General features: G+C 26.0%; 1 protein-coding gene across 1 annotated transcript in view; it reads left to right on the top strand.

Moving 5' to 3' along the window:
• The window catches only part of LOC100204164 (probable E3 ubiquitin-protein ligase HERC1), a 105,788-nt gene that overhangs the window by 7,739 nt on the left and 70,549 nt on the right, over positions 1–27,500 (top strand). Inside the window, exons 7-21 of the mRNA XM_065816887.1 lie at positions 3,522–3,601; positions 5,580–5,676; positions 5,755–5,898; positions 6,007–6,050; positions 9,724–9,807; positions 9,928–10,072; positions 10,545–10,716; positions 14,711–14,833; positions 15,530–15,824; positions 15,902–16,096; positions 16,206–16,373; positions 16,602–16,707; positions 19,199–19,585; positions 25,361–25,540; positions 27,220–27,325. Coding sequence (XP_065672959.1) covers positions 3,522–3,601; positions 5,580–5,676; positions 5,755–5,898; positions 6,007–6,050; positions 9,724–9,807; positions 9,928–10,072; positions 10,545–10,716; positions 14,711–14,833; positions 15,530–15,824; positions 15,902–16,096; positions 16,206–16,373; positions 16,602–16,707; positions 19,199–19,585; positions 25,361–25,540; positions 27,220–27,325 — 2,326 coding nt within the window. The remainder of the gene's footprint in view (positions 1–3,521; positions 3,602–5,579; positions 5,677–5,754; positions 5,899–6,006; positions 6,051–9,723; positions 9,808–9,927; positions 10,073–10,544; positions 10,717–14,710; positions 14,834–15,529; positions 15,825–15,901; positions 16,097–16,205; positions 16,374–16,601; positions 16,708–19,198; positions 19,586–25,360; positions 25,541–27,219; positions 27,326–27,500) is intronic.

Below are 27,500 nucleotides of genomic sequence, written 5' to 3'. Positions count from 1 at the left end.
TATCACCACAGCACTTGATCATTAATTTAACCTTTTGAACTGCATAGTGAAAATTCAAAGATCAAAGAGTATCAAAGTTAAAAAAATTTTTTAAAAAGTAATTTTTATATCAGTTTTTTATAGCATTCTTAAAAACTAATACAAAAAAATTATAACCTTAATAATTTTCCTTTTCTCTCTTGAGCTTTTTAAAAGAAAGCTTAATAACGGGTGATGCAGAAGTTATCGGACAAATCCTAATTTCATTATTTGAGCATAATAATTAGTTTTTGTGGTTTTATGCGTAGGCATAAACGTTCTATAAAATATAAACTTTATTATTTGAAACACAATTATTTAAAATGAGGTTAAATGCAGCTGAACGAGAATCTTTTCAAAAGCAACTAAAGATGTTTTTTGTAAATAAACCTGATATAAAAAATAAATAAATCGTAAATCATTTTGAAAAGAAAGGATTTGCTCGATAGTATAAGTACAATATATGATAACCTAAAAAGACTTGAAACTGTTCAATCGTTTTCTGATAGAAAGCACCCTGGTCGTCCGACATCCTGGACTAGAGAAAAGAAAGCCGAATTAACGAGACTTGTCAACAATCGAAAAGGGGTCAGTCAGAGAAATATAGGTATTAAATTTGGTGTAAATCAATCGACAATTGGTCATCAGTTTAAAAAAATGAATATTAAATATAGAAAACGTGAAAAGACTCCAAAATACACTATAGAACAACAAATAAAGGCAAAGAAAAGAAGCAGGAAACTAGTTAACCAACTCTATAACACAAAATCGCTTCTAGTCCTCGATGACGAAAAATACTTTTGTTTTGCAGGGGACAACATGCCTGGAAATTCTGGATACTACACAAACAACAAAAAGACATGCCCAGAAAGTGTTCATTTTATAGAAAGAGAAATTTCCAAAAAATTATTAATGTGGATAGCCATATCTGACCATGGTATGAAAGTCGCATATGAAAGGCGTCAGAGCAAAATTGAGATCAATTGCAGATGGTGGTGTTTTTTCATATAAAAAATAATATATTTTTATTAAAAAATAAATGCTTTTTTTAAAAAAAATGTAATAGTAGTTTGTTTTTTTATTTATAAATAAGTTATTGACGTTTTTATTTTGTCCGATAACTTCCGCATCACTTGTTAGTAGAAAACAAAACAAAGCAAAAGAGTTAAAAAATTAACTTCATATTGCAATTACAAATTTTCTCATATCGATGGTATAGAAAACAACGGAATTGCAAAAATAACTAACATTTTTGTCACAATATCCTATATCACCATATACATTATCATCATCATCAGCATCATCATCATCATCATCATCATCATCATCATCATCATCATCATCATCATCATCATCATCATCATCATCATCATCATCATCATCATCATCATCATCATCATCATCGTCATCAATATCATCATCATCATCATCATCAAAAATTATGATATGATATTACATATTACAATACTCGATGTTTAAAATTTGTGGTTGGCAAAATGATATAAGTTTTTGAAAAACACTAGCAAAATTCTCTTTTATGTATATATATATATATATATATATATATATATATATATATATATATATATATATATATATATATATATATATATATATATATATATATATATATATATATATATATGTATATATAAAACATTTGAGAAATAAGACTAATTTTTTCCACTTATTAATAAAAATCATTTTTTTTATTAACAAATAAAATTACAATACATGCTTCAACTATTTCATAGTCATCTTCAGTTGGGTTAAAAAAACTTATTTAATTTTATATACAAATATTATAAGGTAATAAAATATAAATTACAATTTATTTTTATTAATTGCAACAAAATGGCGATGGCAAAAAAATATACAATAAAAAAGTTACTAAATTGTTTAGCAATAGGTTAAAGACTAATAAAATGATAACTATTATGTGAAAAGTGATATTTTATAATGGTTTAGCTGTTTGTTCATATCTGGATTTTTCGATTCAATGAACAAACTTTCCTTAATCTTAAGCTCAAATTTATTGGAGGCAGAATCCAATATTGAGAAACAGTCATTATTTATAATTATTAAAACAATTTAGCATGGAGATGTTTGTATATGTGTGAGTTTTTATCTCTCCTGTAGTGTTCAATCATTCATGTTTTAAGATGGTGAGAAATTTCATCTATATAACAGGAATTACATTCTGCGCATACAAATTTATAAACAATGAATGATTTGAACTCTACAGGATCCCTTGTTGAAAACATATCAGAAATTTTAAAGGAGGTAAAAATTTAATTAAAGTTTATAGGTTTACAATGTTTTTTAATGACAGAGTTTAAACTCTTTTTTGTTTGATCAGATATATTACCAACATAAGGAAGTTTAAAGTAGTTTTTCATGATTTCTTGGTTTTTGTATTCGTGTTGATTAGTATTAGAAATAGTTTTTTTGGTTAGATAAGAATTATAAATTTTATTTATAAGCCAAATTGGATACATGTTGTTTTTGAGAATGTTAAAAAAATTTTAATGTCATAATAAAAACCAAGGTTAGTATTATTAATTTTGAAGGTTCTATCAATTAAGCATTTAATTAAATGTATCTTGTGTAAAAAAGAGATGAAACTACAAAAGGAAGTATAAAGACCTGAATACATCTCCTTATGAAAAAGGGAAGTAGATTGTTTATATTTATGTCCAAGAAAGTGAGACTAGATTCCTTTTCCTTTCCATAGTAAAAGATATTAAATTATGTATTTTATTGATATAGTCAAGAAAATGGCATGCATCATTTTATAATGGGAATGCAGCAAAAATGTCATCAACATACTGTTGTAAAATACTGGCTTGATTCCATTGTATCATTTTAGCCATTTTTCTTCAAAATGACCCATAAATTATCAAGAACCTGAGCTAGTGAGAAGCCCACCATAGCAACACCATCTATTTGGTCGAAAGTCTGTTTTTTAAATTGAAAAAGCGATGTTGCAAAGATGAAGAGGATAACAAACTTTATCCTTCTGGTTCACAACCTGCTCGTATTTACGGTCTTGTAATTGTGGCGTAAGATATATATATATATATATATATATATATATATATATATATATATATATATATATATATACAACAAATTCCTGTTTACACATTGTTATTATTTAAAATATGAAAACCATTTTAAAATATGAAAACCATTTTTTTTTTTTTTTGTAAAAAAATTGTTCTTGTTTTTTCTTTATTCTTCAAAATATCTAAAAATTCTTCTCTTTAAAAGTGATGAAAAAGTAATATTTTAAAAAGTAAAGAAAATTTTAAATGTTTTGTGTGAATTATATTTTTATTATACATGTATTTTAAATATATACAAAAATTTATTGCTACTTTTGCTTTGGTAATACTATCATTGTAGAAGTTAGGAGGAATCAAATATGGGCTATGAATACCTATGTTTTTTAAATATGTTGTTTTAAAAACTTTAACAGAAATTTTTTTTAAATTTCTGAGGTGAATTTGGAAAGTTGGGCCATGGAAATGTTGCAACACAAAAGCTTCCAAAAGTTATTCGAGGTGTTTTTAAAAATCAAGTATGCTTTACCTTTTATATATGTCTAGCTGTATGTATGTATTTTATGTATCTTCTAAATTTTTCACCAATCTTCGTTGTTTTTCTTTTTTAAAAAGTAAAACAACACAAAATATATTTGGAAATTGCATCCTTAGTTATAAGACTTTTTTTTTAAATTTGTTAAACATTTGAATTTTATTTAAATTAGTCAAATTAGTCATTTTGAACATTTAAGTCAATTTAAAATAAGAAAAGCAAGTCATTCACATTCATTTATATCTCTTTTCTGCTAAAAATTAAACATCTCTGAAAAGCAACGAAGCAGAATAGTTAAAAGTTAAAAGATAACTGATAAAATGGAATCAAGTAAATGTTTTTGGATGATACTAATAAGAACCAAGTATAAGTACCTGGAGATTGAACCAAATATCTAATGACTGTTTTTGTTTTTGTCAATATTAGAATGCATAGAAGCACTTAAGAGAAATTGCTTAGAAAGGTTTTGAATATTTATAGACAAATTTAAAAGAATTTGAAAATATATTAAAAAAATTTAAAGTTTAAAAAGCAATGAAAATTTTTTTTAAAAATTTCAATTTTATGTTATCATTATTTTGTTTTTTTTTTCATCTTCAGTTCTTCTACTTCTTCAATTTTCATCTTCATCACTTCTTTAATTTTTTATCTTAAATATTTTTAAATGTTCTAACCTTATTATATTATTAGTTTTTAACCAACTGTTTTTTTTATCATACTGTGATTGTAATATATTTGTTTTATATTTTATTAGTATTTTTTAACAGGAAGTTTGCTGAAAGCTATTTTTTTAAAACTGATTAACTCATCCTTTATTGAGTTAAGCAAAAATTTTACCTTATGCAAAACCTAGTTCTTTTTTTTATGGGGCAACTTAAAGTTTTAGAAAAAAAGTTATAAAAAGCAAAACAATTAACTTTCGACTACAAAAGTAAAAACACTATAGTCACTAAATGTATTATAAAAGTAAGAACAATTGTGTTATTACTTTTATAATGCACTTATAACTTATAAGTAATAATTTATTATTTTTCAGACAACACATAATCAAGGTAATATAAATAAAAAATTACTTAATTAAGTAATCCCAAATTTTAATTGATGTTGAAATGCATTTTGAAAAAATAGAATGGATATTTAAATAATATTAAAAACTTCTCGAACTTTTACAAGTATGTAGTTTAATAAACAGTTTACCATTTCTAAACTGTTACTAATAGTCTGGAAAACTGTTACTAATAGTCTGGAAAAACACCAGTTAATTTTAATGTAAAACATTTAAAATTTTAAAAAATAATAAATTTAAAAAAATGTTTTTCCAGACCATTAGTAACAGTTTAAAAAAGCTAAACTGTTTAAAAAAATACATATTTGTAAATTTTTCTGAAGTTTTTGACATAATTTAAATAATAATTGAATTAAAATTTAAGACTTATTTAAATCATTTGTTTATTTATAATACCTTAAGTGTTGATTAAACAAACAATATATTATGAATGTTATAGATGTAATAACACTATTACTTTTATAGTCTTAAATTTATTATTTTTGTTTTATTTTTATAACCTTTTTGATAACAAATTAAGTTAATTTGCCCCATAAAAATAAAGTAAACAACTTTGCATAAAGTAAAATTTCGAAGACCAGATATTTTTCCAGATATCGAAATTCATGATCGTTTAATTCAACACTTGCCTGTATAAATCTTTATGAATTATAATTATAACAATAGTAATAAAAAGAATAATAATAACAATGGTAATAATAATAGTAATAATAATAATATTATTAATAATATAAATAATGATAATATTCAACTTTAACATATCCAAGCTATAGTTGTACTGTTAACATACAAAAATTACAAAAGACTAAATGTTTTTTTCAAAAAAAAAATAATAATAATGTATCTATATAAATGTTTGTAAAAGGTTTTTAAAAATGTATAATTTATAAATTAGATTATAACATTTATATCAGCGGGAAGTCGACACAGTGCAGCTATTACAAAAGATGGAGATCTTTACACTTGGGGAGAGGGTGAACATGGCAGATTAGGTAATTTAATCTTTAATTTTTCAAATTTTAAATCAATTATAAAAAGTAATAAATTTTGTGCGTGTCCATAAAATGTAGGCCATGGAGATAGTAGTATCCAGCGTGTACCAACACTTGTGCGATCCATTGACGCTGCAAGTCAGGTTGCAGCAGGGTGCTCACACACTGTTGTGCTTTCTAAAGATGAAATGACTGTATGGACTTTTGGCGCAGGAGATAATGGTTTATAGTTTTTTATGTCTATATATGAAATTTAAAAACTGTCATTGCCAATAAATAAGAAATCTTTCTACTATATATATACTCTATTTTTTCATTGTATTTTTTTAGGTAAACTCGGCCATGGAAATACAAAAATGGAATATTACCCTAAGGTAATTTTTACAAACAAAACTTTACGTGATTTTAGGACAATACTGTAAAACATTTTGTTAATGTATGTACAGTTTACTGTTTATACAACTTATTTAAATGATGCTCTAATTTCTTTATAAATAAATCATTATGGATTTTGTTCCCATAGTTGTATTGAGGTTTTAATACTTTTTCTATCAAATTTTTCTATTAAATTTTTTTTTGCAAGTCTATCTACAATGAACATGGGTTTGCCTTTATGGGCAGAATAGTTGATTTTAGCTTGTATTTATGTTCATCTGTATTTTTTTTTCCACTTTCTGAATTTTTTCAATAGATCTTAAATGTAAAATTTTTTCCATTATTTAATATATGTTTACTCAATTTAACTTCTTGATTTCTATTGGTTAATTTTTGGTTAACAATTCAAAGTATGACCATATTAGCATCATGGGAATCCTCAAATTATTTTAAAAGTTAATTAACTTTTGATAGTAGAAAATACATAGTTTAGAAACTATAACAATTATTGGATTAAAAAAAACAATAATAATGTAAATATATATGTTTAAACTAAAATCTTTTGGTTTGTGTGCAAAATTTGGAAAAAAGTTTTAAGTGTGAAATAAAAAAAGAAAGATTTTTGTAAGAAATGAAGAAAAATTACACACAAAAAAAGTGAAAATCTGTGTGGGGGTGAGTGGGTGGGGTAGTGTAATTTAGATCTTTGTAAAGTTATAGAAACTAACCATGAAAGAGTTAAACATAGAATATATAAATTATTTTAATGTAAGAAAAGTTTTTATAATTTGAACTAAGTGCAAAACTTGATTTTCTCTCATACACCCAAACTAATGTGCTCAAATTGAAAATTCTGTTAAACATCAATCATTAAATCCAGCTTCCAATAATTAAAGGAAAATAAATAAAAAAATCACAGTTTTTTTTTCTCTCCTTTTTGTTTCCTTCACAAAAAAAAGATACAAAAAAAAGTTGTGCTGTCTTTAAATAAGTAGAAGTGGTTTGTGTTGTTGTTCTAGATAGATTTGATAGTAAAATGTGAGCATCAGTCATCAATAGATTCTGAAGTAGTACAGAATGAAGAATAGATATACCTCCTAAAAATATATGGGATTCTTTTTTTGAAATCATGCACAGCACTAAAGAGACTGGACACTGCTAATAGTTATTTTTTGAATACTAAGAAACTGCTGTAGTTAGAAACTGCTGTAGTAAAAAATACCTATTCTACAGTAAGAAATTTAAAAATTTTCTTTGCACAGCACAAAATATTGGCAAGCTTCGCTGGAGTAAATATGGGAAACAGAGGTTGGGAAGAAGAAGAACAATTTTTATAAACAGTATTACCAAAACTAATGCTGGATACAGCACTTGTTCGGAAAATAAAGAATATGTTGTCAATAAATTGTTTATAAGATAAAATGTGCTCAGATTAAGGGAGTTAAAAATTTAGGGAGTCAAGTGTGTTAATAAGTTTAATATGTAAGTTTTTTTTATCCTTTGGTGATAGTGAGCAAGATTTTATTTAAAGCCATATGTTTTGTCTTGGCATTTAGTGAATGATTAGAAGCACTGAGTTAAGTGGAGTCAAATTAGCGAGTTTTGCATAATCAGCTTCTTCAGCAACATCTTTTCCACAATAAAATCAGCAAAAATCTTTTCCACAATAAAATCATTTTTTTTTAAGCAGGCTCAGGTGTTTCACTGCACCTGCATAATGGATTATCTGAACTGATATGGTAATGTTTTACTGCCAACTTTTAAAAACCATTGGGAAAATTTCTCTTCTTTAGTTTGATCCCTCATATTTTCTGTTAACAAATATTGTTAAACATATTGCTAATGTTGAGAACATTTTATAAATACTTCACCAATATCAGCATGTTGCCCTCTTATTATAATCAGAAGTATTGGTTGAATATTCAGTGTAATTTCATTTTTGACTTGAGTATGGTGCAGTAATATGGAATGATTTTAGAAAGGGTGAAATTGATAAGTCAAAAGAATTCAACATAAAAACAAAACAACTAAGAATCAAAAAGGTTTATTGTATGAATAAAGAATATATATAAAATATATATATAAGAATATGTATAAAATCAAAATATTAGAAAATAGAAGAAACAATTAGATTTTAATCCAATTTTAAGACACCCAAAAGATTTGATAAAAATTTTCATAACCCTATGACTTTGTAAAAACCACTCATAAGCAGCTTGTAAAGTCCAAAGAATTTCAGGTACAAGAGTGCCATACTTAGCCGATGTCAGCAAAATTTTGCTTTTGATTTTTTGTAGCTTGTTACAAAAGTGCTAATGGCTAATTGGTTATAAAAGCATTGCTTTATAAGAGCATAGCTTTAGACAATAATTTTTTAAAGAACATAACAATTAGATTTTATGTAAGTATATAGCAAATTTATGAATTGACTATATGTATTTAATATGCATCATTATCACTGTAATTATAATGCGTTTTGCTTCCTCATACAAAATCTCAGTGTTGTTTATGTCATATAAAATCTCAGTGTTGTTTAGACTTAAACACTGTCAAAGGATTATGCAGCACTTTCTTTTTTGGAATTGATTGTATCAAAAGTTTTTTTCTTAGTTTCACTCAATCTTAAATCAGTTGCTGCATTTGTATAAGAATGTAAAACATGGTCTGAAAAGTTTTTTTATATGACTTACGACTATTTGTTATGATGTTTTAAATTCAGATTGTGCCAAACTATCGAAAAAAATTGAAGAACTTTAATTTTTCACTTATGACACTTTCACCTGCTATAATGATCAAAGCTCTATATCTATCATAAATATCAACTGTTAACATATTTATGGATCTCCGTTACTTTTTCTGATTAAAATTATGTTTTATTTTGTTTTTTTAAAATTTTAGCAACTCAATGTGCGCGTTGAAATATTTTTTTGATTATAGCAAGCAATAAGATTTGAATCTTGTAACTTTGTTGAATTTACAACCTATTATTGATGATTGCCATATAGTTTTTACAAGTTCTTCATTTTAAGGGTCAATTTGATGTTTTAAGTTCAAACTTTTGAAACATAAACAATATACAATCAGTAGTCAGTGCCATAAAATGGACTCACTGTTTCAAACTTTATATTTTATGCCTTTATTTTTTTCTTGTATAAGTAAACCTTATTCCAATTGATTTTAGTTTAAAAAAAAAATTCAAATGCATTTTAAGGTGCATCTGCATTTTAAGGTACAAGTACCTATTGACAAACAAATATATGTGATCAAATAGACCAAAATAGAACAAAAAGAAAGTGAATTTAACTTAAGTATAAAGTGAATTTAAAGTTTAGTATAAATGAATCAAAGATTCATTTATACTAAATTTACTAAATTATATTAATACTAAATTTTAAATTTATAATACTAAATTTATAATACTTTATTATTGTTTTTCTTTCCCTTTCTTTCCCTTGGTTTGGTGCTGCAGAAAAAAACTCAAAAAATATATAAAGTTAGTTTAAGTTGTGTTTTTTAAGTTTTTTTTCAGTAAATATTTTTAATAGAGCTCTCCTTATTCAAAAATTTTGTAAAAATTGTTTTGTTATAAATTTTTTATTTAATTAAAAATTGTTTTTACTCTTTATGAAGTTTCTTCAAAATTCTTTTACATTTTACATTTTATTTTTTTAGATTGTCGATGCATTAAAAGGTATTCGTATCAAGAAGATTGCAGCTGGTACACAATGCAGTATGGCATTAACATGGACTGGTTTTGTAATACAATTATTTAATTTTTAAAATTTAAAACCTTTTATCTAATGTAATATTACACTGTTACACAATTGGAATACATTTGATATGTGTCATGCATACATTTTTTCTTTTTTTTTGTAGATTTATGTTTGGGGTTGTGGACCTTGCTTGGGTGTAGGGGCTGCTGATGCTGTGCAACTTCTTCCGAAAATTGTAGAGTCTTTACGAGATGTACATATTGTTGATATTTCACTTGGAGATTGTCATTGCTTAGCACTAAGTTCAGGTTAAGTATTACTTTCTTTAATCAATTTTTTTTTAATTTATTAAATATTTAAATTTTGGGTTACAAATGAGTGGTTTGATTTTATATATGATAGGATTCATTTTATGATAAATTTAATTTTATTTGTGATTGCTTTATCCAATCAAATTCTTTTTACAAATTGCATGTCTTGCATATTATCATCTAATAATATCTTTTATTTTATCATCTAATAATTTCTATGTATATTTTCATGTAATAATATCTTGTATGATACAAATCCTGTAGATTTAAAAACTATGAACAAATATGTAAGTTCTTTGTAAGTATGTAAATTGTTATGAAATTTATTACCATAAATGAATATACATATGGCAAGGGCATCATTAACAGCATAACATACGCAACAACAACAACAAAAACTCACAGAACAACATAAAATTAAAAAATTATATTAAACAAAACAATTATTGAAAGTAAATAATTACTTTAGATCACGAAGTTTACAGTTGGGGAAACAATAACATGGGCCAATGTGGTTTAGGACACTGTTTTACGCCAGTTTCATTGCCTACAAAAGTCCTTGCTCTTGATGGAATTAAAATTGAACAGATTTCTACAGGAACTTCTCACAGTTTTGCTTGGACAACCCCACCTCTAAAAAAGTAACTTTTTACACTTGATTTATGTCTATAATATTTTGTAATAAATATTATCATTATTATTATTCAATAAATAGATGCAAGCAACCACTCAATAAATAGATGCAAGCAACCACTCAATAAATAGATGCAAGCAACCACTCAATAAATAGATGCAAGCAACCACTCAATAAATAGATAGGAATTACTAAAAACAAAGAGTATTGTTAAAGAGCTAAAAAGCTGTTGACAGAAGACTTGTATGAATCAATAAAATATGAAGCTGGTAGTTGCAAAGTATTGATATGTGAGAAAAGAAACAAGATAAATAAATATTTTTAACATAAAGGGGCAGTTGATGTGAACAAATGCTGGTTGATGGAACTAGAGGTAATAGTTTGTTTAAGTAGTGAGCATGATAGTATTTGTAAAAAAAGAAAGAAATGCAACTTTATGGCAATGGGACAGTGGCTCAAGCTTGGAAGTTAGAGCAAGTTTAACTAGATTTACATGCGTTTTTGGGCATTGTCTAGAAGAGAAAGAACATCTTCAGAAAAGCCAACCAAATATGGCAACAGTATTCCATACAGTGGCGATTAAGAGATTTATAAACGTAGAGAATGGAATCCAAGTAAAAAAATGGCAAGCACAATAAAAGAAGCAACCTTAACAGATGCCAACTTTGCAATAAATAGTATACATGGTTAGTATACATGAGAGGTCAGTAATGAACAATAATCCGAGAAACATAAAAAGAGGTTGACAATGAGAAGGTTACCATTCATTAATAATGTTGATATAAATGGAATGTTGATAGTATTGCAATAGTTGTTTGCAGTAACTAAGTTTTGTTGGAGTTAAAATTCACAAGCCACTACAACCCTCAAGCTGTAACCGAAGTGAGATCAGATTCAAAATCGGGTACATGTTCTAAGCGATGAAAAAGTGATGATTTTTTGTCAAGACAAAATTTTAAATTTACGGTGTCAGCAAAAAGAGCAACTTTAGGTGTCAGAAAGATCATTAATGTCAATAAGGTGTCAGAAAGGTCATGTCGATAAAAAACAATACAAGACAAAGGATAGTACCTTGTGGTACCTTAGAATTTATTGGAAATGATTATTATTGTTATTAGAAAGTTAATGGAAAAGTGTGTTGGTCTTAAAGGATAACTGTAATACAGTGGTTAGAAAGAATTGGTTAAAATAATGTGGTTAGAAAGATTAGTTCTTGATTTTATATTATTATCTCAGTTTTTAATAGATTGTAATCAACCTTGTGGTTGCTGTTATTGTTTTCACATTACTATTTTAAGTTTTGCAAGTTAAACTGACTGTGATAAAAAAGGATAATATTAAAATGTTTTAAAGCCTAAATGTAAATCTTTTAATTATCTTATTTTAGGTAAAAAGCATTAATGCTGCAATTAAAGCTGTAAAGTCTGTTAGCTGTTTCTTTGTTTATGGAAAAGAGTTGCGAGCTGAGGCACTTAGATGTGAAGAAAGAAATACAACATTTTAAAGATTGTTTGAAAAGTTCATGGAGCGAACTCAATTAGGGTCTATCATTGTACGCAATTCTCAGGTTTTTACCCCTCATGCATTGATAACAATGACTCCAGAAAGCGCTGAAAAGAAGTACAAATCTTTATTGAACAACTTGATTAGCTTAAAATATCTTTCAACAGTCTGTTCTGATAAAGCTATATATCAATTTACCAATTTCTTCAGAGAATCAAGGGTTTATCAAAACATTTTTCATGAATTAAATAAAGATAGAGATAGTTAAGAGGACTTCTGTTTTATAAAATCTGAATAAATATAACGAATTGGAATCAATTGTCAAAATACTTTTGACACTGAGTCATGAACAATTTTCAGTTGAGTGAGGTTTTAGTATAAATGCTGCAATACTCAAACAAAATTTGAATGAGAAATCAATAATTGCAAAACATTTAGTTGAAGATCATATGCTATGAAATAGTCTTCAGCCACATAATATTGAAATTACAAACAAAATGATAATCAATGTAAAATCATTTCATTAGAGATATAGAAGATACTTTAAGTTTAATAACAGACACTAATAAAAAAGAAGCATATCAATTGGCAAAGAAAAGTTGTTAGCGTTGAAAGAAAAGATGTTGAAACAAGACGAGATCAACTGAAGAAAACCAGTGAAATGTTGCAGTTTGATTTTGTAAAATTTGTTGAGGAAGCCGAAGAGAAGCAAGATCTTGGGTTAATTTCTAAAGCTAATGCTAAGAAACAAAAAGCAAATAAGAAAAACAAAGAAATTAGGAAATTAGAGTTAGCACTTGGTGTCTTAGAGCAAAAGAGAAAGTTACTAAAATAACTTTATATAGAATAGTTCTCATATAAAGTTTATATTTTGTTAAAACACATTACTTTGTTTAAAATATCTTTTAAAAAGACTTCATTTTTTTTTCTAATAAAAGAATAAAAAAAAAGAATAAGGTTCAATTATCAATAAATTCAAAGATTATATGATAGATGCATATTGTTATTTTGAAAATTATTTGTTTTATATTATTTTTTATATTTATTTGACTTTTATGGTTTTGTTTCCTTATTAAACTACTTTTTATTACTTAAAAACCTTCCTTTATCAGATTACTATCAATTAATAAAGAAGTATCTTAATTAATTGATAGTAAATTTTTTTAAAAATTATGATAAAAATATTAAGGGAATATGGATTCAATTGCAAAATTATAATATCCTTCAATATTACCAAGGAAAATTTTATACTTTTCACCACCCAAATTCAGGGAAAAAGTACTTGAAATCAGGTGGAAATCAGGGAATACTCAGGGAATACTTAGGAAAAACTCATGGAAAATGGATTTCTAAAACTGCCATGAACCCTGTTGAATGAGAAGAACAAAATTTGTATTCGATTGTTAGAAAGTTAATTAAGTTAGACTCAAGATTCGATGTTTGAAATTTATTGAATAAAGACTCAAAGACCTTGTTGATAATAGACTGAAGACTAACAGGACAATAGTAGGAAGTGTCAGAATGTTCTCTAGAGTTTTTAAAAATTTCCATCAGGCAGGTAAAAAAAGATTCAGTTTAGTACTTACTATATATTTTAGAGTGAATTGAAGAGAGTTCTGGAGAAACCTTTTGTAAGGCTATGACAGGAATATTGTCTGGACCACAAGCAAGAGTTTAATTGAGAAATGTTAACCTGTTTAACTGGAATAATGGGAAGTGTATGGCCATTACATTCAAGAGTTGAATTATAGGAAAAGTTCTTTGCAAATTCTTGGGAAAAGTCATAAGATCAGATTCATGTATTAAAGATGGAATGTTCGACTTTGTTAATGAATCTGCTGAAGATTTTCTAAAAGTCTCAAGATTTCTTAGATAACATTCAATATTTAGTAAACTGAGAGTATTGGAGCTTAGCATCAGACAGCCCTTTTTCATTGATTTCTGTAAATAATAATTAATTGTTTGTTCTCAAAAGAGTTGTCCTTGTGAAAATGTTTTTTCTTGTGAAAACAATGAAAAAAAAGTTAGAAATAGCAGCTGCACAAGAAAGTGAAACCATGGAGTATATGAGGGATGGTCAATTTGATGAGGCTTGAATTCAAGCGGATGAAATGGAATAAAAACTACCTGCTTGGATCCAGGATATTTCACAGCTGTTGATTTAATCTCTCTGAGAGCTACTACAAAGTTTGGGAAAACTTGCTAGTGGCTTCAGAACCATTAAATTGAGTTTTAGAGCTGTACCAGACATCAGGAAATAACAGAAAGAGTTGCATAGTCATTATCCTTGATAGACCCACGATTAGAGTCAAGAAGATATAACATTTGTCAGGAAAAAAGGGGGGCTGATCAACAGAATCATTTTTCATACCCCAAAAGTCTTTGCCTTGAAGGCTTTTTGTATTACCTGATATTTTTTTAGCTTTTTTTAAAATTGAGCTTTTTTGTGTTTTCTTTTTTTAATTGTTTTTTATTTTATTTGAGTTTTATGTTTTTAGAAAGTACTTAGTCTCTAATAAACCTTATTGCTTATCATTGGAAAAAGAAACATTTATTAAGCTGTATCTTCTCACAGAAAAGTATGTGAAAAATAAATCAAAGTTTGAAAGTTTACCAAATAAGTAAGTAATATATAAATAATTTAAATAAATAGGTATTATTTTTATTTAAATACATGTTTGATTTGTCTATAACAGTTAAAATAGTTTTAATATATTATAACAGTTCTAAGGTATAAGTTCTTTAATCTGGGCTTACTTGCCCTATGTTTTTATTTAGTTAGGAAATCAGTAGCGATTTTTATAATTTTTAGATTTTATAGTTATTTAAATATATGCATTATAACATGATAATTATAAAAAATTTTGTGTTTATTGGTAATTCTGTTAATGTTAATTGAAGTACTTGTGTCTTAACTTCTTTCTATCATTAATACTTTTAATAATTGTATGTATTATTTATAATTGATGTATTAAATTTGATTTTAAAATAAATAATTTAAAAAAAAAAGTTTTTCAATGTTAATTTAAAAATTAAAGTCTTAATCTACGTATATATATATATATATATATATATATATATATATATATATATATATATATATATATATATATATATATATATATATATATATATATATTATCCAAAACCTAAGTATTAACTTTAAAAGTGTTTTAGTGGTGTTCAAGCATTTTTTAATCTTTCTTAATTTTTTAAGGAAAATCTTTCTGTCTTTCTTTATTCTTAAATCTTCTTTTTTAAGAAATGAAAAAATATTTTTAATGAAATGTTTTTTATGTTTCAATTGTTCATTTTAGTGGTACAATAAATTTTTTGGAGTCAATAATTGATTTATTAAATTGTCATTTCCAACTGGCTGTGAAGTATTCAGCTCTGCATAATGATTTTTTGGAAGACATAAGAAAACCTTTTTTAGAGATTTTGTTGCAACTTGTTGATGAAAAAGATTTACCATGTGCTATCTTAAAAAAAGTATCAGATGTTGTATTTGTTGGTGCTGCGTATTTGTTGTCAAATTTGGAGGATTGCACTGAGAGGGCACTGGCTTTACTTTCTGAAATAATTCAGGATAATTTTTTAACACCTGCAAAGGTGAATTTTATTTTTCATCTGATATTTTATTTAATCAGATTTTATTTAATTAAATTTTTTATCTTTTATGTTTTAAGTTGTTGCTGGTGAGAATAGTATTGAACAGTCTATGTGACCATAAAGTAATCACACAATTGTTTGGATTTTATGAGATACTTGATATCAAAGAATTGCTTGTAAACCAAACAAATATTGAAAAAGAAAAAGAAAAGAAATTCCTAACTTTGCAAAAACTGTTAAATCTTCTTGTCCAATGTTCAACAAATTTATCAGTAATTTTATGTTTTTAACCTGATATTTATTTATGGCTTATATTAAGTGTTCAAGTTTTAAATAATGAAAGTTTATGCTTAAAATAAATTGTAAAAGTAAATATTTTAGAAAAAACAATTTGAATTGTGTAGTAGTTTACCTGGTGATGTTTGCTTACATGGTGATGTTTGTTTACAACAAATTTGTGAAATACAAAAACTTCTCTTGAGGCTTCTACAGTTATTGCAGTTACATATTTTTGCATCTGTTGTTAATAAAGGTGCACCTATTATTCATGTAGGTACACTCATTGATTAGTATACCTAATACTAGTATATAATTTATTATCTTTAATAATTAATTGTGTTATTTTAGTAAGTATGTCTATTGATTAATTAGAATCCTATGTAATTATTAAAATTTTTATTAATCAAATATTTTCATGGAATTATTTTATAATATAACTTTTTTTATATTAAAATTGTTTCACTTTTTTTGGTCAACTGGTAAATTATTTGGTTTCAGGTGAAGCTTTTTGAAACAATTTTAATGGACTATATGGCAGTGTTAAGTCAACATGTCTGCAATACTTTAATATATGCTACTCGACTTGAAAAAGGTCATCAACAAAGTAAAATTCTGCTTACTTTCATTTTAAAAATGATTTAGTGCATATATGTTTGTGTGTGTGTATATATGTATATTTTATATATATATATATATACATATATATATATTTATATATATATATACATATATACATATATACATATATACATATATATATATATATATATATATATATATATATATATATATATATATATATATATATATATATATATATATATATATATATATATATATATATATATATACATATATATATATTGACAGTAGTACAAAGTCATGTAACTGGGTAATACAGAGTATCTGACAAATGCAGCCCCAAATCTGTTGAAATAAAAAACATAAAGGTTCTGTAGTTCAGGTATGCACCTCCTACCTGTAGTAGATTTGCAACTTCGCACTACCCCTGAATATATATATGAAATAAAATATATAATAAAAGTTGAAGAATATAATATTATATGACTGATTGCTGATTTAGCTATCAAAATTTAAAAGTACCAACAAATCTTTGTAAAATATTAACTTATTGTTTGCGGTTTTAGATTTTTCTTAAAAATTACTGATAGGGATTATTGTTTTGTCTTATAAAGCAAATTAACATAAATTAACATTATGACCTGCGTTTGCAGCCAATCTTTAACCATTGTCACATCATCGTAATGTTGCTTCTCTTTATCTTTCCTATAAATACTATAATGGGCGCTGCTCTAAAGAGTTAGCATCTGTTGTGCCATCTACTAAAATTCATTCTCGTGTTACTCGTCATTCAATTAGGTCTCATCCTTTTACTCCGACTGTTCCTAAGTGCTCCAAAAATTCTTATGCATCTAGTTTTTTTCTTACAACATCAATTCTTTGAAATTCGCTCCCTTTTATCTTGTTTTTTTTTTTTTTTTGTTAATTCACCTCTTCAAGGTCGAGAAGACCACTACAGTTGAGGAGGCTACTACAGTTGAGGAAGCTACTTATTTGTGGTATAACCCTCTCTCAACTCTATAACTCTAAAACACAAACCTTGACAAACAAGGTTGCTGTGCGGAGAAATTAGTTGAGCACGGTACTACCAGGGACATGGTAGGGATGGAACTCAAACCTCTCACTTATGAAGCAAGCGCTTTACCACTACACCACTACCGCATTTAATGTTTTCCTGATTCATATAATTTATAATCTTTTAAGTTGTCTGTTAATCATTATCTTGCTCTGTAAACTTCATTTTTTCTCTTTCAGTAACTTCCAACTCTAATAGTGATTGCTTGCAGCCTTGTTGGAAGTGAAGATCTTTAAATATATATATATATATATATATATATATATATATATATATATATATATATATATATATATATATATAATACCTTTTATTGATGTACTCTCAGCACTCTCTGCTTTTTAACGAAATTGGGATTTTGTCAAAATATTTTCTAATCTTCCACCCCCTTACCTGAGATTTAAATGTGTTCAGGGAATGTGTGGGGTCCTTCTTATATTCTTTCATCTTCTGCTCCACTTCAGTGCGGGATACATTGATTGGACAGCAAAAATAAAATACCTTCTGTAACATTTATCGAAAATGAATATTAAATCAACGCAAAATTATAAGTGGTTTCACAACGATATGGCAAATTAGGCTCCAATTTCCAAAGATATATTAAAAGTTATATATTTTTATATCATAAAAAATAATCAGTGTATATTAATTAATTATTTTTAAGAATAATACATTTGATTTATTTGTAATCCTAATATATCATTGTTGCTTTCATTTTAAGAGTATTCTTTTTTAATGGTGGGCATTAAAGGGCGATTTTTAAAGAAAAAGCAATTTATGTTCAATGAAAATCTCTGTGGAAGAAAGCCATTGATCTTCTATTTTTAATTATTATTTAAATTCTGCTCGATGTACTTTATGGAAGAACACTGACAGCATCATGTAATAAATTGTGACATCAAAAGAAATGTTTTAAAAATAGAAAAATAAAAAAGATTTTAAAAATAGTAAACACAACCTCATAAATTTCATATTTTACATTTTTGCGAGTTCAATTTTATAATTAATAGTAAATTTCTCTATACATAAATCGCATAGCGAAATAAAGTTACAATTACTAAGTCAGAGCAAAAAGCAACAACAAATATTGTATGTTAAAAAAGAATATTGATCGCAAGCGCTTGCACACTATTGTGGCAACGTAGAGTACCAATAATTATTTTTTTATGCATAGTCATAATTTTGTGAAACAAGTTTTAGAAGCAAGTTGTTGAGGAAATCCCTAAAGTTGCTTGAAAAATCCCAGTTCTCAAAAAGTTTATTCCAAGTGACCTTTTTGCAAATATGCGTCGAGTAGGGCTAGTTTACGCCCTGTATATATACAACATATTATTTTTAATTTCAATCAATTATATTTTGTTTTAATCTATTTTTAATTTTTTTTTTTTTAGTAAGAAATAGCTGTGTTAAGTATTTTTTATTTTGAATTTTATCATAGGTTACTTAGATAACTCAGTTGTCGGACCAATACTGCTATGCTTTGTTCATTCTTTAATAATTGTTCCTCAATATAATTTCAGTCGTTTTTTTAAATTTGATGCGATGATGAACATATTCTATGCTTTAAATAAAATCAATCAGGGCTCTAGGGAATATATAAGTTTAAAGGAAAAAATAATAAAAACAGATTTTGTGAGCTTAAACCACATTACACAAGAATCGAGTTGGTTACTGGATACTCAAGTTTCATTGGGTATTTTAATTGGGTGTGTCATCAATGTTGGATTAGCTGGAAACAAAGAATCTAATGAAGAGGTTTGCTGCAAAACATTATTAACAAGTTCATTGTTGTGTAATGGCCTTGAAGAGAGAGAGAAGTTAAGAGGTTTTTTTAAATTTTAAATATTTGCTTTGTGTATATATGTTTATTTTTCACTATATAAAAAAATTCATAAAACTTTGATTTGTGTATATATATTTACACAGACATTTACTTTAAAGTGGTATTATTATTGTGTGTGTGTGTGTGTGTGTGTGTGTATGTATATATATATATATATATATATATATATATATATATATATATATATATATATATATATATATATATATATAAATAAATTAGTAAAAACACTTATCTAATTTTTGATTACTTCAACACTGTGTTTCACCATCAGTAGGTTCATCAGAAAGAATTCTTCCTGATGAACCTACTGATGGTGAAACACAGTGTTGAAGTAATCAAAAATTAGATGAGTGTTTTTACTAAATTATTATTGCTCTGTTCTTTTCGAACATTGAGCACTCTGTTTGTAGAATACACTAACATAATTTTTATATATATATAAATATATATATATATATATATATATATATATATATATATATATATATATATATATATATATATATATATAATAAGTATACAAGTAGATATTTATTTATGAGAAGATAATAAATAAAATGTTTATTTGTATACTTATTTACTGCTAGTACTTGTAGTAAAATAATGATGAATTAGTTCCTTTATCAATTTCCAAACTTTACTTTTGAAAGGTTTGAGACCTTTTCCTAAAAAGTCATATATTTACATTTGTTGTACCTATCCTAAATATTTTGTTCAATATTTTTCATTAATTTATCAATAACTTAAATGCACTTAAAAATATTAAAACAAAAATAAACATTAAAAAAAAAAAATACTGTTAAGTGTATTTATGTACAATGGAAAGGTTAAAGAATAAATAAAAAGCTCTTAAATTACAAATTTTGGAGTTAATGAAAATAGTAAATGAAAAGAACAATAAACCTAACATTGCCTCCATAAGATTTGTTGGGAAAAAAAAATAGAAATGAAAAAAAATTCATAAAGAAGATTTACTGAGTTGATGAAAATAAAGGATTATTTTTTAAATGTCTAAATCTTGTAAGTAAAAAATATGAAACAATATTAAAATACTATTCAAGAACATTTAAAATAAACTTATTTACTGTTACAAGTGAATCAGAGGCAAAATATGTCTTTCATTTCTTTCTTACTCAACTCAGTCTTGAGGTTTATATCTACAGTATATCTGAACAAGTTCTACTAACATTAGAAGGTTTGGTGGGGCTTTTAAAATAATATAGGATATATTTAATAAAAATATAACTTGGATTTTAGATACATGCTACATACAAATAAACTTCCTCAGATATTTTATTCAAAATCTTGTTAATGCTTTTTTTTCATCAATGAAGAACTAGAAGAATTTAAGCTAACTAAACCATCATGGCAGATGCACAACACAATAAAAAATAGCTCCATGACCAACAATTATTATGGATTATCAGACAGAGCAACAGCAGTCTTAAGTGTTTTGCAAGACTTAGGTAACCAGGTATGAACACAGTCTTGTTGACAAAAATAAAATTAGAAGAGCTAAAGTAAATGACTGTTCACAACTTCAAATGTAGAGCAAAGGAAAAAATATAACCCACTTCAAGAACTGTTTTTTGATGGAAGGAAACTGAATAGGCAAAACTCTGGTGATTAAAAAACTTAAATCGAAGTGGTTTTGACAAACCATAAAAGAGTAACAATTTTACAAGAACCAGATTCCATGTACATTGGTCATGTTTAGCCATCTTCTGAGTCTACTGAAACTATTATAAGCAGCATTATTTCATATTTAAATAATTAATTTCATGAAATGAATGTAATTGGATGCTATGGTACTGTTACTAACATAAGATGGAAAACTAGTGTCATTCTGACACAATTAGAAAATATGTAAAAAGATAACTGCACTGGGGGACTTGTCTGATACCTTTCAATAAATTGCTGTTTGGGCATTCATTTCAAACATTAGAAAGAAAAGGGACAAGTCCCAAATTCATTTATTGCTCTGATTGTTGCACAGTTTAATATATGTGAGAAATTACCAGTAGTAAGATTTTTCAATTATAAAATTCTAGAAATTGACCGCAAAATTTTAAGCAAAAATCAGTAGTTGGATATAGCTATTTAATCAGGCATTTGTTCTGAAGATTTATCTGTTCGTGAATCTGGAACAGTTTCACACTCAAAGTGTTTAACAACTGCAAATAGTGATTTATAATTTACAGTCTAAATTGAAACTGCAACAAAAATGCATTAAATATTATTCTGGATATGAATTTCTTAAATCTGGCCGCATTCTGGATATATATATATATATATATATATATATATATATATATATATATATATATATATTTATATATATATATCCATAATGTGTCCAGATTTAAGAAATTCATATGTTTATATGTATGTGTGTGTGTGTGTGTATATATATATATATATATATATATATATATATATATATATATATATATATATATATATATATATATATATATATATATATACTGATGTAAAAAAAATCAAAAATTTTGATTTTTTCACATCAGTGCATATGTATGTATATATGGCGTGTTCCACAGTGGAATATGTTAAATTTACGGTTTCCAAAAAACCGCATTTATAAAAAACAGCGGTTTCAGTTTTAATTAGAAAACCCCCGCGGTTAACCATGTTTTTTTGTTTTTCTTCTTAAATTATAAAGTTTATCTTGCATTTTTTGTTAAAAAAGTTAATTAAATTTGTTTAAATAACTTTTTTATAAACAAACAAAGATAAACTTACATAAGTTTTATAATTTAACAAGAAAAACCTCTGACATTTTGTTTATATTTCGAAATAAAACTTAAAATAAATTATTTTTATTGTAAAAATTTTTTTAAGAAAACTAAAGATTTTAACGATTCATTAATAATCGCGATATTTTTGAGCAGAAAGTAGTGCAGCTTGAAAAAATGCATTCGACACCTGTTGATGTGGGCTTCGTAGAAAAATTCGCATTGTAAATTTTTTCAAGATTTTCTATTTTTTTGCCCGTATATCGGTACAACAAAAACTCTTGTTTTAACCATTTGAATGGATCAGTAATTTGGGCAAGTGTGTGATGCTATCTTTATTGAGAAGTGCGTTTAAATCATCCTTAAGAAAAACAGCTGAGTTTTCCGATGTTGTGCTTTAGCTATTAGTGGTTTCTCATCATTAGAAGTCCAAAAAGCCTAAATGCATGTTTTCCAGCAAAATTTAAAGTACTTTTTAATAGAACAACAGAAGGATCTTTTAGGCACCTGAACAACTCCATAACATTTCCGTTATTTCTTTGATCGACACGCTTTTTTAAATTTGAATGCAAGAAAGATTTCTGAATTCATAGCTAATACTTTTGCAAGCATGAATTCAAAAACAGTATCTGCCCTCATTAATGTTGCATCTTCTCTGCTAAGGAATTCCACTGCTAGTTTTACTGCCTCCAAAGTGGTATGCAATTAAACTAATGACTCAAAATCTAGCTTGTTGATTACATCAAGAGCATTCAATTCAGTAATTGTCTGGGATAAACATTTCTTAGTTTTTAACCATGGCGCAGTCATTGAAAAAAGTGAATTCAAACAATGATAAACACCAGATGGAGTTCAGTTTCTTTACCAAATTCGTCAGTAACTTTCTACTGAAAAGTTTGATCATGAACTTATGAATTTTGCTACTTTTTGTGCATTGATCAAAATCTCAGGGTAATCAACATTAATCTTATTGTTTACTGATTCAAAACTAAAATTTTCATTGTATAAATAAAATTCCATGTTTATTCTCCTCTGAATCACTGTCCGTTTCCTTGGAAATTGGTGCGTTTGTGTCTCTCTTTTTTTTTGTATAACGTGTTGCATACACCAAGATGATTGCATGATTAAAACAAAACTGGTTAATAATGTCTGATAATTGCATGAGCTTCTTGTGGATTGGTGCACCATCTAGAGTAGATCTTACTACATCTCTTTCCTTACAGACACCAAATGAATTTAAATGATCCTTAATATTTTGTATTAAATTTTCAGCTGGGCAAGAACCATAAATCGTAATGAGGCCAGTTTTATAGGTTTTCTTACATTCACTTTCATTCAAGTTGACACCAATGTACCTTCCGTGCCTCACAGATGTATATTCATCATGCATTAAGCTGAATTCATATACCATTTGAATTTTTTTGAAAAATCTTGATGGATTAAATTCATCACAGTTGTTTTAGAGACTTTTAGGAAGATGATTTCCTCTTTGTTGAATTGATGAGTGAACAAATTTGTTGTTAGTTATCGTATTAATCAAAAAACCATCAGTAATTAGATCAACTACAATTTCTTTAAGGCTTGTTTTTTGTAATTAACCGTCCATGGTTTTAATTTTTTTTTTTCTGTTGTGGATTTGATCTACTGCTTGATTCTCCAGTCAAAGGGCCATTGATAGTAATTTCATGACACAAAATATAATTCTGCAAAGCAGTTGTGGATCTAACGGAGCATGTTACAACAGAACTACATCTATTACAAATACCTTCAACATCTCTTGAACTTGGAATTTTATGCTGGGCAGCAAATTTTTAAACTGATGACATGATTTATTTGGGTATATATATATATATATATATATATATACGTTCAAAAAGTTAAATAATTAGTAGAAATATTATCGTGAATTATTTTTATTACACTCCTATACGTTAATATTATATTTAACCAAAATACAATCTAAATATATCTGTATGTTTTTTGAAGGAATAAAAAGAATTGGCCTTCTTATTTGAGTATTCAAACACTTTTTATTGATTATATTTGAATACATTTGCGTGAAAGTATATTTTTAATAATAAAGTTACTTTAGTTTACTTGTTTTAATGATTCTGAAAGTCTTCATACTTTCTAATGTCATATTAAAGAAAAGCATCATTGTAAAATTTTATTTTCACCTTAAATTTAATAGGATAATCTAAATTATTTTACTCTTGAAATGGAGCTGGCATCTTAAATCTAATGTTGTTCAAATATTTTTTTTTTTTTGTAAAGAAAATTTCAAGAATTTAACGAAAGAACTTTTGCAATTTTCATATAATGTAAGTTAAAAAATGCACAATAAATTTATGTTTTTCCAAAAGCTTCGTCAAAAAAACTTAAATTTTTTAGTAATACGTGTGTTGATATTAAATCTTATGCTTTTTCATTTATAGTTTTGAATAAAGATGGTTAGTAAAAGTACATTTTAATTTTAAATTTGTGTAACGTAAGTTAAAACTTTAGCAATATAACCTAAAAGTTTTGGTGCTTTTTTTAAAAAAAATTTTTATTTACATGATGAAAAAATAATAATTTGCTCTTGCTCTTTGAGAAAAAACTATTTTCATTTCAATAACTTTTATAATTGTTTTTCGATTCCACAACTTTCATAATTGTTTTTGGTTCAATAACTTTCATAAATTTTCATGAAAAATCTCTAAGCAAGAGATAATTTGTATAAAGAGATAATTTGTATAAAGCAAGAGATCATTTGTATAAACTTTGAATGAATGAAGTTTCAGTTCTTTTCTTTTGTAACAAAAAATATTTCACCATCAATACTACTGGCATTGATTTAAATAACGTCTTATAACAATTGTTAATAAATATTTTTGTTAGATAAATATTTAGTTTATAATTTAAGGCAATTTAAATAAACCACAAGCAATAAACTGTAGATATGTACATATGAATGCATGTGTATGTATTTATAAGTTATACTTTTTTTTTGCCTTAGATCATGCATTAACTGAATGTTTGAAGAAAATTAAAGCTTACAGACAAAATGTTTTTAATTTATCAATATCTACTGAAGTGCCAAATCAAACAAGCTTCTTGTTAGAATTAGCAAATGGCCCTTACACTCCAACTTTGTTAAAGCTTTCACAAGGAATGTTTGACCATGCGGTACAAACAGGTGAATATTTATTTCCAATTCATTCTGTTTTTATAGCTATTACTCATTTTGCCAAATAATATGATTCTTTGAATAAATAATATGGTTCTTAAAATAAATAATTTGATACTATGAATAAATAATGTGATACTATTAATAAATAATATGATTGTATTTTATTGGGATTATTTTTAAACTACAAATTTTATGTTAACAAATAAACCATCAATGAAATATTAACAAAAGATTTTAAAAAATGTAAGAAATTAAACAATAAAATAAAGTCATTGTAAACCAGAGTTGTTTATGTTATTAGTTTATGTTAATAATTGGAGTTTTTAATGTTATGAGCTTATGTTACCAACCAGGGTTGTTTATGTTTTGAATTAATGCATTGAGTTGTGTAATCTATAATTTTGTGATTTTGTGCTGTTAATTATAAACTTATGATTTATTATAAGTTGTATAATATTGACAGGTAAATAATATTTTTTCGTAACAAATAATAATGTTTTTAATCTATTTTTTAAAATAAGTTTTTTTGATTAAACAAAATGCGCCAAGTAATGTAGTAGACTTAATAATTTGTTAAGTAATAAGAAGTCTTAATTTTGAAAAACTGCACACAAATAAAATTAATTCTATTTTTTTTTTTTTCACTCAAGTGAGTAATAAAAATGTCAGAAGTTAAAAAAGATACAACACCCTACAAACTATCTTTTCATAAAATTTCAACCTCTCTTGCACAGATCATCATCAGACATAAAATGTAATCAAAATTAGATAATTTTCATAAGCAATAACCTTCAACTGTTACAAGATAATTTTGCATCGTTGTCATAAAAAGTACGAGAACATATTTTATATTTTAGTACATTTGAGCATATTTAATTTTGAGATTATCTTTATCTTCAAATTTGATAACCTGACAATATTTCAAGGCTTTAGAATGCATCCAATTAAATAATCCATTATATTCTTGGTAGTAAAGTATTTTAAAGATGAAATTCAGATCTGAGTCAACATATTTCTCAAAAATGGCAGTGAAACATTAAATCTTCAATAAAAATACAACCCCTCCAATATAGCTGAAACCTAAAAGGAAACAAATTAAAACATAGTTAAAATATAGTTAAACTCCCATGGATTCTAAGATTAGGTTTTTTACCACTTTACTTAGATTAAAAAACATCTTGAGCAATAACAAATAATCAAAATTAAAAAATGAAGAGAGTTTTAAAATTAATTATGCTAAAATGTCCTAAGAGGTAAATTGTGTTTTGTACTGCTTAACCATGACAACAGAGCAATAATATCTTTTAATAGTTGGAGGCGGAGTTTGGAGTTGGAGTGTTGCAACAGTTGGAAACAATTGTTCATGAAAATTATTTATGAAAAGCAACAATAACTTAATCAATATAATAATTAAACTTAAATATTTTTTGTTGTTGTTACTATGTTATATTTATTCTTTGTAATATCTTTCTTTATGTTTTTTGAGGGGAAAATTTTTAACGGTTCTTTGTATTTTTGATTGTACTTTATGTCTGATGACGATCTAAACAGAAGAGGTTGAAATATTACAAAAAGATGAGTAGTCAGTATGCGCTGTAGTGCATGTTTTGTTTTTTATTATATTGTACAACAAATGATGGTTTTGAACTAGTTTAAAAGTTCTATTTAAATGTTTTTAACATTAGGTACTTGCAACATTGAAAATGAACTATTTAAGACTTGCATGCGTTACGTATTGGCTGCTGTCATCCATCATTGTGGTTTGATAGAAAATGTAATTAGTCAAAAATGGTAATTATAAGTTTACTATATTTGTTATATTTTATACTATATTTGTTTTAAAGTTTTTAAGTTTGACTATCAATTTTGTTTCCCCCAATTTTACTTCAATTTGACACAACTCAGTTTCTTATTGGGTATTTTGTATTCCCCACCCTAAATGAAAATAATATTTTTTATTCAAAAT

The sequence above is a fragment of the Hydra vulgaris genome, chromosome 13 (assembly GCF_038396675.1).
Source record: "Hydra vulgaris chromosome 13, alternate assembly HydraT2T_AEP".
Classification (NCBI taxonomy): domain Eukaryota; kingdom Metazoa; phylum Cnidaria; class Hydrozoa; order Anthoathecata; family Hydridae; genus Hydra; species Hydra vulgaris.
The sequence above is the reverse complement of the archived record's forward strand: the minus strand, read 5'-3'. Positions and strand labels throughout refer to the sequence as shown.